This window comes from Nansenia antarctica (genome assembly GCF_963989245.1).
Source record: "Nansenia antarctica genome assembly, chromosome: 4".
Lineage (NCBI taxonomy): Eukaryota > Metazoa > Chordata > Actinopteri > Argentiniformes > Microstomatidae > Nansenia > Nansenia antarctica.
This window is the reverse complement of record NC_137689.1, coordinates 3,948,278-3,962,197: the sequence shown is the minus strand read 5'-3', so window position 1 is coordinate 3,962,197 and position 13,920 is coordinate 3,948,278. Positions and strand designations below refer to the sequence as shown.

The following is a 13,920-nucleotide window of genomic DNA, read 5'->3' as shown; positions in this document are numbered from 1 at the left end:
AGAACTCTGATTGTCCACATAACTGTACCTTGTTTTAAAACGCACAGCCACTCTGGATAACTTGACATGATCTAATACGCTTTTTGACTGAAGGTTTATGCGACTCCTCGTCTTTCTGCTTTCTGATAATAGGAGAGTAACGTTTCGATGTCAGTTGAAAAATGGACTAGGGGGCTGTCGTAAATGCTGATCCAGGAAAGCATTTGAATTGGCACCTCAACTCTCTAGTATTTGATGCCATGCGATGCCGCCCCTGATCAGGAATTACACCAGCCCTCATTAGTTTGATATTCTATGTGTGGTATTTTGTGTTATATTTATGTAGATGGGGCATAGAGGAGGACAGGTGTTTGGTTGTTTGTTTTAGGCATACAGCGGGTGCCACATGGCGATCTGCTTACGGGGGTTGTCGAGCATCTGCTGCCAGTGTTGCAGCCCGGTGTCGGAGGCCTGGAGGCCCAGCTGGCAACGGCCCAGGGTCTCCAGCTCGCCAGGTCCTGCCTGGTTCAACACCTCCAAGTCCAGGCTGGATTTGGCCAGCAGCTCCCTGGGCACCTCCAGCATCATCATCTCGTTCCAGACGGGGTTCATCTTGTGTTTGACCCGCCGGGTCTGCTTCTTCTTTAGCTTGGTGGTCTGGTGCTTCAGGGCCAGTTTCACTGACAGGTCTGGAGAGGAGAGGCGGGAAGGAACAGCGATGATGGACGGTTACATGACAACATTCCTCTGGTGGCTCAGTTAGTAGAGCATGGCGCTATAACGCTAATGCTTAGGTTGTGGGTTTGATTCCCACTGTCTGGGACCATACTGTATATACTGACAAAGAAAAGAATCAATCGGGCCAGCTCATCGGGCCAAAGGAGACATAATTCACCGGTAGAACGAGCGATTGTCCAATCAGAATCGAGTATTTTAGAGAGACGTGTAATAGCCTAGATAATAAAGAGCGTTACAGTGATCTCTGAATCCATGACATAACCTGCCCTATCAACTGTTTTAAGCAGAATAAACACATAATAATAATAATATTTGACAAGCATTTATCCTCTCTCTAAAATACTCGATTCTGATAGGACAATCGCTCGTTCTACTGGTTCTACCCCCCCTAAACAAGAAAAACAGGACGATGGTGTTTATTTTCAACTGTCGCTTAAAGTTTGTTTAACTTTAGACCCTAATGTTCACAAAACAAGGCCAGTGGTCGCGCGTCACAGGAAGCCTTTAGGCGTGCATGCATCAAAGTGAGAGGAGCGCCTTTCGAGAACTTGTTGACACACAGTTGAGCTGTTGTTGACCTTGATTCTTGCTTTTTATTTCCACCATGGCAAAGAACATGTATGATACTGAGAAGGATATGAGGAGATATTAGCTTTGATAATGATGGTCAGACGGTCAGACGTCGAGAAGATTCATCTGACACGGAGAGCAGCCACCATGTCGCCTCTCACAAGATGAATTATTCATGTCGTTGGTAAGCAGCCGTGTAATACGCGGGATAATGTCGGTCATTATCGAAAGATAAGAGCCCGACAGTGCGTTCGGAACCCCGAGGTGAAGCCGAGAGGTTTGGTAAAGCACTGAAGGGATTTGACCGGCTGGCCATACTTTATCCCTTACATAGCAGACTCCGCATTCCCCATTTACAAATGTGTTGGTCCTACTTTTAGAGTTCACTGCATGTAGGCTAGACATATGTTTTGATTGATGTAATATAGGCTGCTTTAGTCGTAGGCTATTTAGTTAAATACAGTGTGAAGCAAATCCCGTCCGTGCCGCTGGCGCTGTCCATGGTGCTAAAAGTAAGAATGTGTTATCCCACATGAACCATCCTGACGGTTTATGCCAGCATGTCCCGGGAAATGCCGACATAAACCGTTTTCCCACATATGTACCGTAGCATATTTATATAACATTCACTTATGTCCAATAATTATATTATTAGAGGAGTGGGTTTAGCTAATGGAATTCCTATTGTAGAAGCTATTTCCTGTGGCTCTGTTGTCCTGTCCCGTTCTTCCTGTAGTTGTCCAACCTACTGGATTGTAATAAACTTGAATCAAACAAAACACACATCTCAGCATGGTGGCCAACCTGAACAACAACAACAAAAAAACTGCATACTGCAGTAGGCATATTCAATGTGTCCCCCTTCCATAACCATTGAATTATTGAAATATTCTCGACCATCCACAGGAGGACGGACGCATGCATAATGTTATGAGGAGCAGTAGCGTCCCCTTATGAGCCACGGTGTATGAGGGAGGTGGATGAGGGAGGTGTATGAGGGAGGTGTATGAGGTAGGTGGATGAGGGAGGTGTATGAGGTAGGTGGATGAGGTAGGTGGATGAGGTAGGTGGATGAGGTAGGTGGATGAGGTAGGTGGATGAGGTAGGTGGATGAGGTAGGTGGATGAGGTAGGTGGATGAGGGAGGTGGATGAGGGAGGTGGATGAGGTAGGTGGATGAGGGAGGTGTATGAGGGAGGTGTATGAGGTAGGTGGATGAGGGAGGTGTATGAGGTAGGTGGATGAGGGAGGTGGATGAGGGAGGTGGATGAGGTAGGTGGATGAGGGAGGTGGATGAGGGAGGTGGATGAGGTAGGTGGATGAGGTAGGTGGATGAGGTAGGTGGATGAGGTAGGTGGATGAGGTAGGTGGATGGATGAGGTAGGTGGATGAGGTAGGTGGATGAGGTAGGTGGATGAGGTAGGTGGATGAGGTAGGTGTATGAGGGAGGTGTATGAGTTAGGTGGATGGATGAGGTAGGTGGATGAGGTAGGTGGATGAGGTAGGTGGATGAGGTAGGTGTATGAGGGAGGTGGATGAGGTACAGTAGGTTACCTATAGAGTCCTTGAGCTTGTCCGACTGCAGCCCTCTGGCCTTCATCACCACCACCCCCAGACGGTTGGCTGCAGGCAGGTAGCTGATGGACAGGAGGAGCTCTCCTGTTGACTGGCAGTCCTGCGGGGTACAAGAACACGCCCATTTTTATAGGGACATGCTAGCATGTACCAAGTCGACTGTTTATGCTGGCATGTCCCGGGAAATGCCGACATAAACCGTTTTCCCACATGTACCGTAACATATTTATATAACATTCACTTATGTCTTATAGTCTTTTTCTGCTCTCAGAGACGTGGAGGACAACCAAGATCCCAATGACTAGAGTGCAGTCATTCATCAACAGATGCCTGAGGCGGATCCTGAACATCCACTGGCCAGATACCATCAGTAACAACGATCTCTGGCAGAGAACGGGCGAACAACCAGTGGAAGAACAAATCAAGAGAAGAAGGTGGGGATGGATCGGCCACACACTACGCAAACCAAACACCAGCACCACCAGACAGGCCCTTAGATGGAACCCCCAAGGCAAAAGGAAGAGAGGCCGGCCCAAGAACACCTGGCGCAGGGACTTGGAGACAGACATCACACAGAGTGGACTAACATGGAAACAGCTGGAAAGCAAAGCACAGGACAGAGGACCCTGGCGAACTGTTGTCGATGGCCTATGCTCCTCCAAAAGGAGCGATAGGCGTAAGAAGGAAGAAGAAGACTTATAGTCTTTTTATAGGCTTTGGTATGACTCAGGGGCCAGGGATTCGAACTCACAACCCCCCAATCTCAGGGCAGACAGACACTCTAACTGCAAGGCCACTGAGACACTGGGACTGCGCAAGTCAAGAGACAACAAAGACTATAACGCAAGTTATATCATCCATATAAATCCAAATAAGGTGTGTGTGCCTGTGCCTATTACTTTGACACCATCAGTCGATACACAGGTCGTGTTCACCGGTAGTTATATGGACTGTCTGTGAGTCTGTGAGTCACCTCACCTCTGCAAGATTAGGTCATTAAACACAAATGACCATGATGCCTGTTATTAAGAGTCTGATGTGAATAGATGTTATTGTGCTCTATTTATTATGCACAAATCTCTGATATTGAAAGCCTTGAGCTAATCTGCACCAATTATGAGCATGGGCTGTACGCATGAATGAGGATGAGGAGAGAATCAGGTAGGTGCAATATGCTACAAACTGTAAGTATTTTTTTCATGGTTTCTTCTAAGACTCATCTACATTAAGTAAATATTGTATTTCACTGTATAAATTACCGTGGAGGGTTGAGGCGTGACAGTAGTTGATCTTACATTTTGGAGATTTAGCGAGACAGTCTTGATCAAGAGTCATGACAGGAAATGGTTTCCATAATGTCCAACCATGCCAACCTAAAGGGTTACCTACTGTCGCTAATGGACACATATAATATATTCAATATGTAGAGGCAGGATGGCCTCCTAGTTGACTTTAGAAAAGGCAAAGCAAGTTTATTTGGATCTTATTTGCACATTTCATACAACAGAGGCAATTCAAAGTGCATAGGATAGCATCTAAATGCATAATTTTGCATTGCATCTAAATGCATCTAAATGCATAAATTCCATGCATAATCTTTAGCAGTGCTTAAGACCAGACCAGTATGCAATTTATACAGCTTAAGTATACTTTTTGAGTCTTATATCGATAGCAAGTAAACACTTGAAATAGCAGCCTTGACTCGTTGATTTGCACTGAGCAATACATCAGAGCCGTGGCAAGTAATCGATGCCAAATGGGTAGTGGTGTGTGTGTTTTATTGAATAGTACTGACTGGATCATACATTATGTCACTAGCGTTAACATCCTTGGACGCAATTCATCCCTCTCCCTCAATGGTTTCTATTGGAATTCTTTTTTCTTTTCTTTTTTGCGGATTTGGTAATCATCGTCATCTCTCAATGTTCAGCCAAAGCAGCAGTCTGTTGGGTTACAGTGACAAGGACATCTACAACCGCCTCTTTCTAAAATACTAATCTATTACTGTGAATAGACTTTATTATATGAATAAGTATACTTATTAGAGAGTGTGTGTTTGTGTATATACCGTATTTGTGTGTGTGTGTGTGTGAGTGTGTGTTTGTGTATATACCGTATTTGTGTGTGTGTGTGTGTGTGTGTTTGTGTATATACCGTATTTGTGTGTGTGTGTGTGTGTGTGTGTGTGTGTGTGTGTGTGTGTGTGTGAGTGTGTGTTTGTGTATATACAGTATTTGTGTGTGTGTGTGTGTGTGTGTTTGTGTATATACCGTATTTGTGTGTGTGTGTGTGTGTGTGTGTGTGTGTGTGTGTGTGGGTGTGTGTCTGTGTGTAGACTATTTAGAGAGTGTGTGTTTGTGTATATACAGTATTTGAGTGTGTGTGTGTGTGTGTGTGTGTGTTTGTGTATATACCGTATTTGTGTGTGTGTGTGTGAGAGTGTGTGTTTGTGTATATACCGTATTTGTGTGTGTGTGTGTGTGTTTGTGTATATACCGTATTTGTGTGTGTGTGTGTGTGTGTGTGTGTTTGTGTATATACAGTATTTGTGTGTGTGTGTGTGTGTTTGTGTATATACCGTGTGTGTGTGTGTGTGTGTCTGTGTGTCTGTGTGTCTGTGTGTCTGTGTGTGTGTTTGTCATCTTTGGCCTCTATCAGCGCCATCTGCCCCTGTGTTCTCTACGCCGTAATGATCATTGAGTGAAGAGCTGTGAAGCCTCTCGCTGAGTGGAACGATGAATTATTTATGGCCATTCTTCTTCTTCTGCTGCGATGCATCATTTGCGTCACACCCGACCCCACATCACACAAATTCCCCCATCCACAGTCACACTAACCCGTCTCCCTCCCTCCCTCCCTCCGCCCCTCCCTCCCTCCGTCCCTCTCTCCCTCCCTCCCTCCCTCCCTCCCTCCCTCCGTCCCTCTCTCCCTCCCTCCCTCTCTATCTCATCTCCCTTTTTATATATCTGGCATCCTTTTATTTATCTAATTTCATCCTCCTATCCCACTCCCTCCTCTCTGGCCCCCCCTATCCCTGCTTGTCATTCCTGGCATGACTTCACACTCTCCTGCGCATCCCTGGAAAAAGATCCCCCGGGTCTTTAGGATGACGTAGATAGTGATCTCACTCTGCAGCAGACAGGGGAGGCTGGAGGGGATGGGGAGGCTGGAGGGGCTGAGGAGACTGGAGGGGGGGGGGGCTGGAGAAGATGGGGAGCTAGGCTAGCCTGACAGGTTTAATTAACTCCCTATCTGCTCAGGTGTCCCCTATTAGCCTGAGGTTTAATTGAAGTGAAGCCTTGGTGGGTCAGCCAGCTCACCCGACAAGAGGTAAACAATAGGGACGTGTTAGAGTATCTGTTTCTTTGTTTCAGTATTGGACTCTAAAATGCATGATACTACATCATCATCATCATCATCATCATCATCATCATCATCATCATAGATATACGTATTCATATTCTGTAATCCTTTGACTTCTCCGACTGTGTCCTGCTACAGTTAGGAGGAAACTCCATGTTCACATCTCAAAGAAAAACACAGCAACATAGAAATGCGTGAAAAAAATAATTTGTATGGGGAAAAAAACTCCACAACCACAACAACATTTGTTAATTCAATTCCTCAGATCCGACTGATGGAGGCATCGGATAGACGCCAGTGAGAGCAGAGTGAGATGAGCTGCCCTTTAGCTACCGCGTCTCAAGGTTAGACGCAACATAAAAGAGGATGGTTATATCATCCCTCTAAATCTTGAGCACTAAGCAAGCTTATTGTGCTTGAAGAAGGTGCTTGCCAGACAGGCAGGCAGGCTTAAGTTAATTATACAATGCACACACAAGTACCGTTGCCTCTGTATGCTCCTGTAACAAACTGGTAAGAATGGTAACCTAGGATACCTGGCCCAGGTCAGACAGACAGACAGGGGATATCCATAATTCTTTACAATGACTACTTATAATCACAACATCTTGAAGGGAAATGTTTCACCAGATTCATAGATCTCTATAGGTAATACAGTTACAGTATCCTACAAACTACAGCTGCTATCAGAAGTCTGGATAGAGATCTGTGGTGCCTCAGGGTGGTTTCAGATGATTTAAGACTTACAAAGGATCTTATTTTGAAGGATTTCCATGGCAATGGCTGCTGTCATCTCGTTAAAGCAGAGGTGAGCCAATTAGCAGAAGGTAGAGATCGTTAGTTGAAACATAACCTCGGATGCCAGAATGTCATCTCTAGATTTTGGGGGCGTAAGGAAAAAAAACACTGGAGGTTGTCTGTGAGCTGTGAGCCTCCACTACAGATTTAGATCGCTATAGCTCCAGCTGAGCCACTCACTACGCCCTCCCGTTCCAACCATGCTCTGCATGCACTGAAGGGAATGAAAACACAGATTTAGCAGAAAATTATTTTGACACCGTCATTATGAAGGTGAGCCGTGTGAGCCATTCAATTCCCTGTTTTGAAAGAAAGATGAAAAATGGGAATAACATTTTGAAATCACCTGCCTCCATTCCAATCCCAACTGCAATCCTTTTTCTGTCGATAGCTGTGGCGTAGGTAAACATCAACAGATGGATACCCCCCCCCCCAGCCCCACATACATGACTGTTCGCCATAAGACTTAGTGACACAGAAATCCATCTGAAATAGATCTGTAATTTAGTACTATGTCTTGGAGGGGAGAATTCTTTGATTCTCTATTTCACTCTTGTTTCCTAAGAGATTGACTGTAACAGACAATTACAGTAATCTTCAATGACATTGGAAACACAATACTATTATACTACACACAAATAATATAAAAAGAAATATGAAACATAATGACTATTATATCGATCTAAGCTCCAGCTAATAGTTGAAGATGAGGTTGTTTTCAAGCCAGCATCTACAGTAGCAGGAAGCAGTACTGTGCTGTGTGCCTGTACCTGTTTCGGCGGTTGGAGGTCCACCCAGCAGTCGGCGTTGGACATCATGCCCACGTCGGCCATCTTGAACCTCATGACGCCCAGGTTGGTGTTCTGGGAGAAACGGTCACAGCTGTGCAGGGACATGGCCACCTCGCCCTCCACCTCGTACCCTCCTGGCAGGGAGAAGACCAGGCCTTCCTCCCAGCGCACGTGGCTGGTCAGGCTGCGTACCGAGGTCTGGGCCACCCTCTGACCCGCCGCCGAGCTCAGAACCCCGGCCACGTACCCCTCACAGCCTGGGCCCACACTCACTTGCTCCGCTGCAGAGAGAGACAGGGAGACACACAGAGAGACACACAGGGAGGGCAGGGAGGGATTTAGCCAGTGGCCCCCAATTGAAATTAAGCTCAGATAATAGCCTAACACTTGATACATTCACTGTGCATCCATTACATTTACTGTAGGCCTATTGTAGCTGAGGGACGCCATAGATCACTAACATGACAAGATGCAATTAATTATTCATAGTTATTCAGCTTTCACTTAGATTTCAATGTGATCCTTAACAAGACATTTGGCATAAGCTAAATGCACGGTTTGGATATAGTTTTAATAATAAAGAATCTGAATAGCTGTTCCCTCGTTACTGAAATAAGCAACAATTACCACAAAATGCAAAATATTTCGTACACTACTAAGTGTTACTTAGAACTCTCTGTTTTCTCAATGTCCTTTATGCGTCTTTATAGAACATGCGGTTATGACAAACAATGCAAAAGAGACGCAAACAAATCCACACAGCGTTTACCCCTTTGTGCCATTGTAGTAGCATCCTTTAACACAGGCGATTAAGCAGTACTTAAGAGGAAAACAAAACAGAGGACTTTCTCTCTCTCTCTCTCCAATAACAAAGCAGACTATGTGGTGGTGTGTGCCTTGGATAAAAATAGCCGTGAGTGAAGCGGTGGGCTGAGAAACAAGGAGATTTAATTGAGCCCACTGCAGGTAATAAACAAACCACAGATCCAGCAGACGGCTAGCCCGCCTGCAGAGGACCTGTGACCTGCGTTAGCACGGTCAGTTAGCCCTGTGAGACACGAGTGTGAACACAACGACAGCTTACACACACACGCACACACACACACACACACACGCACACGCACACACACACACATATACGCACGCGCACATGCACACTCACGCACGCACATACACATACTCTCACACAACACAACCTCCAACCACCCACACGTCCATTCGCCTGCCGCAGGGCCAAGTACTGTGTTGGTGACCTTTTCATTGGACAATGCTTTTAAGTGTCTGGAGTGGTGTGGTGGTGTTTGACGTGTGTGCGTTGGCACTCTGGGTGGCTGGTTCCAGCACATGGGCACTCGGTTGGCTGTGACAAGTGGCCAGGTGCAGGTGGCCAGGGATCAGCCATCCAGAGTGCCAACGCACACACGTCAACGCACACACGTCAAACACCACCACACCACTCAGACACTTAGGCCTTTTGGCTCTCTTGCTTTCCATTCTCTGATAACCATTTAATTAAAAAATGTTTTAATTGTATAAGAACTAGTCCTATAAGATCCAGCAAAAAAACAAATATATAGGTGAAGGCAGCTGGTTAGGTCCAACCACAGATAATAACACAATAAAATCTTTCTTCCGTTCTCTTGTTCTTGTTGGAGTCAACAACTTGTTAACCTCTAGCTCTGTTACCATAACACCCGACTAGATCATTTACATTAAGTGAAGTGGGTGTTTTTCACAGGTACTGATGTAGAGAGATATCACATTATTATTATTAGCTCATAATAGGGGGGGGGGGGCAGAGGGTAGTGTTGATATGATAAAGCCTTACCCTCTATGATGGTGATGTGGAGTTCTTTCTCCTGGCTGTGGTAGGTGAGAGAGAAGTGCAGCTTGGGGTGGAGGATGGGGAGGCGTGCGGTCGTCCCATTGATGAGCTCCCGGCCACACTGGGTTTCATCCTTGGAATCTGGGTGAAAGAGGCTGCTGGGTAAGGGCTGGGTTTGGTTATCAGGGGAAGTGTTCAACAGTAAGCATGTACATACCTGTGTGCATCAACTGAAGTAGGAAACAGACTTTTAACTAGTATTTGAGCCTACAATAGCACAGCGCTGTTTCGCTAATTGTATTTCAGATCATTAATCCATAGCATATAATAATTGTTTCAGGATGAATGGGACTTGAATTTCTTTTTTTTCTTTTTAAAAAAATAATTGTTTTACTCATCGAAGGACCAACATCATTAGTTTTCGACTACTAAGGAGGACTGCACAGGCTGACAGAGACAAAGTATTCTACGTTAGTCTTACAACACTCCTGGTTGCCAATGTACCTTGCCTGGGAATCACACAGATATCAGAGCTATCCGTTGCTTGGTTACCGGCGTCTGGCTCGGTGGAGGGTCCCCTGGGGGCAGGCTGCTCGGTCGCCTTCCCTGGGGCATCTGGGTAGTTGATGACCTCGGGTGAGGTCACTGATGGTTTGGGCTTGTAGATTTTGGGGAATTTCAGCAGCGTCCTCGGTTGGATAGGCTCTGTCGATTTTTCCACACTGAACTAGAGGAGAAAGAAATTATGTTGAAGGGGGGAAATCTTAGTTGTGTATAAGATAACAGGCTAACTCGCTGAGACCATAGTTCGGAGAGCCTGGGGAAATCCTTTGCAGAAAGTAGCTACAAAGAGGTGGAAACGCATTTGGAAATGAGTGACGCCTTGCGGCGCGTTAAAGCAATCAAATACCTTGCTTGGTTGGCGCTCCAAATAAAGAGAATTTCTTTATGGCTTCCTTCAGGCTTTCTTAAAAATGTCTTCAATGTTCCAAGCTAGCATCTAGGCAACAACTTTTTGCAAAAAAGTCCTACCCAGACAGAAGAGATGACGCACATAACAACCATCAACCATTCTTTGCCTTTGTGGGGGAGGGTTTGTGGAACGAAACATCTAAAGAAATGACGAGCATGTTCTCTCATCGCTCTCTCTGTGCACTTCAATCCAAGCCAGAACGGCTCATCTATAAAATCCTCCACACCTCCAAAAGCGGCGTGAAAAACAACATGATTTACAGTATGTTTTGCGAGGTCTGGCAAGAGGATAATATCAAGAAGATGTTGATCATTTATCAGTCCTACAGTATTGATCCCTTAGTTCTCAGAAAACAAGCCTGTTGTATGTAACCAACCATAGAGGGTCTTATAACGACCAACAGTGCCTAACCACTGCACTCAGGAAACCCACAGGGATCCACGGTACACACATTTACTGTGAATGCATCTCTCGCTGTGTGGCACTCAGATAATTGTGGCCCTTTCAGATGGGGGTAGTTGGACCGGGCTGAGTTATAATACACTGGTGAGAATTCTATTCTTAGTGGTGAGAATTCTATTCTTAATTCTATTCTTTCTTTAATTCTATTCTTTCTTTAATTCTATTCTTTCTTTAATTCTATTCTTTCTTTAATTCTATTCTTTCTTTAATTCTATTCTGGTGAGAATTCTATTCTGGTGAGAATTCTATTCTTTAATTCTATTCTGGTGAGAATTCTATTCTTAATTCTATTCTTTCTTTAATTCTATTCTGGTGAGAATTCTATTCTTAATTCTATTCTTCCCATCTATTCTTAGTGCCTCACCATTGTCCTGTTCTTGCATCATTCACCCCCAAAATCTCTGTAATTCTAAAACTAGTACCAATGAGGGTCTAGAAGTGAGAGGACTGCTGAATACATGTTCTATGAGGTATTTATCATTATCACGTTGAATCAGAATAAAGCTATTATTATTTGATGATACAGCATTGTACTTTTCTTGTGGAATAGATTGCACTTTATTCGCATGATAGGATATACAAGAGGGGAGGACAAAAAACGTTTTTTTTCTCTCTCTATTCGGCAAGTGTTTTTCCCCACCTCAGTAGCACACACTTAGGGCTTCAATAAGGGAGCAGACAGGGAGGTGGTGTTCCTCTGGACCATGTATGCGTCACTTGTATGGTATTGTATTGTGCATGCTGAGAGAAAGAGCTTAGGTGGATTGCTAGGGAAGTCATCTGCATTATTCAGCTCATACTCCATCATCTTGTCATAGACCTTTGCAGCCTCTCTGTGTGTGTGTGTGTGTGTGTGTGTGTGTGTGTGTGTGTGTGTGTGTGTGCGTGTGTCTGTCTGTGTGGGTCTGTCTGTTTGTGTGTGTCTGTCTGTCTGTGTGTGTGAGTGAGCAGGGATAAAGATGCTCACACACAAACACACCATACACACACACACACACACACACGCAATCACAGACAAACACACCATACACTATATCATTTTTGGTACATTAGTGATCTGTAACAAACACAAGCACAAGCATTTATAGCAGTCCAAAGAACGGGCATCCTTCACATCCCTTGTACAGGGATATGTATGACACAACTCATAAGAGTAACCGATGGAATTGAATTCATGTTATACTGTATTTCAATTTAACGCTCTGTAGTTCCACAAGAGACTTACTGAGGCGGAGTTTGTTACAGGAACAACATCGTCTAAGAACACATAGCGTGTTATCCCCACAATATTTTGAGGACAAGTGCAAATAAATAACTCCTTGCAAGCTAAATTAGCTACATTGAATGTCTCTATTTTATCACAGAGTATGACATGTGAAATGTATATTATAATTATGTCATTATTTACAATCTGGTGTCCCTTAACCCCTGAATTTCCTGAGATCTAGATGAATATCTATATTACGACATTTACATCTTGTCCTGAAAGGAGGAGGTGAGGCATATGGTATCACTGCTTCAGTGATCCAGTTATCGTCACAATGTAGAGCTCTGAAGGGAACACAATCTTTATTATTATTCTCAAATAACTATTTAATGCAGCCAAACAATATCCTCTATCTGCTGCCTCTGAAAACCCCACCAAAATGAACTAACTAATTTCTCTTCTGTTCAATGCACATTTTCCACATACACATCTTAGATAAAAAAAGACCATGTCTGGACGTAATCTAATTGATTAACATCATTATTTTGGAGAATAATGTAATGATGACTAAACATGTCAGTCAGATAAAAGTGCTAAACAATAAAAAATAAAAATAAATAATGTATATGATTTCATACAAAATAATGTATCATTTATGTTCACTGTGCCTGCTGGAGCCTGTTTTTACTCAAAAACCAAATAGCCCTGGGCTTTAGATCAACAGCTTTTACACATTGCTACCCCACAATATCCCCAGGCATTCTCTAGCAATCACACTTGCAATAGTCCTGTCTCTTTCTGTCACTTAAATCACAGAGTCACTGATAGATTCTCATCTAAGCAGTTATCCAATCGTGAGGTTAGAATTATAAGGTTCTATCTCCGTTTAGGGTAGTTCAGAGATATTGAGCTTCAAAGTTTTTACATTCCATTATGTATTGTGAGATGGAACCTTTGTATTTTATGAATTACTAACAAAAAAAAACACAGGCATTAATACACACCTAATAGATCAGATTATGTAAAAAACTCAATTTTGACAAAAATTGAGATAGAACCTTATAATTCTAACGTCACGTAATATCTGAGAATCATCATGCCAGTCCCACTACTGCAGGTAGCAGGGCAGCTTTACGTTACCTGCTGGGGAGAGTGCAGCACACTGGGCTTGGCCTTCTCTGGGTCCGCGTCCTCTCCTCCCTCCAGCTTGTCTTTCTTACAGGACCTGCAGATCAGAGAGAGCCCACAGAGGGTGAGGATGCCCGACGCCGTGCCCAGGGTGGCTCCCAGGACAGCAGCTGTGGTAAAAATCATTCTGGGGGGGTGGCGACGAGGTGCAGCTACACAGCCCAAATAAAGTGATGAATAGAAAAAAGGGGAAAAAAATAATGACTAAGTTACTCTTCAGGCTGCATAGCTAAACAGATAATATGTGACGCTGGGCTGGATAGTCCACGGACCACAGAAGAGCGAGTTGACATCCAGCAGCTGGTACTCAGACACTCTCTCTCTATGCAGATCCCTCATCCAGAGACAGAGAGAGAGAGAGGGAGAACGGTTCTGTCTACCAGAGAAGCAGCCCGCCTTGTCTGAGCGCATAAATTCAGTGAGAGGAGGAGGGGGGGGGGGGGGGAGACAGG

The 13,920-nt window shown here is 44.4% G+C and overlaps 1 protein-coding gene across 1 annotated transcript; it reads right to left on the bottom strand.

The window, feature by feature from the left end:
* Nucleotides 1-363: 363 nt before the first annotated feature.
* On the bottom strand, nucleotides 364-13,594 carry syt13 (synaptotagmin XIII; the record flags this gene model as incomplete). The annotated part of the gene is made up of 6 exons (XM_080530451.1): nucleotides 364-668; nucleotides 2,841-2,961; nucleotides 7,793-8,094; nucleotides 9,642-9,779; nucleotides 10,143-10,365; nucleotides 13,421-13,594. 6 exons carry the CDS (start codon nucleotides 13,592-13,594, stop codon nucleotides 364-366), a joined length of 1,263 nt encoding a protein of 420 aa, XP_080386577.1.
* Between the last annotated feature and the right edge of the window lie 326 nt (nucleotides 13,595-13,920).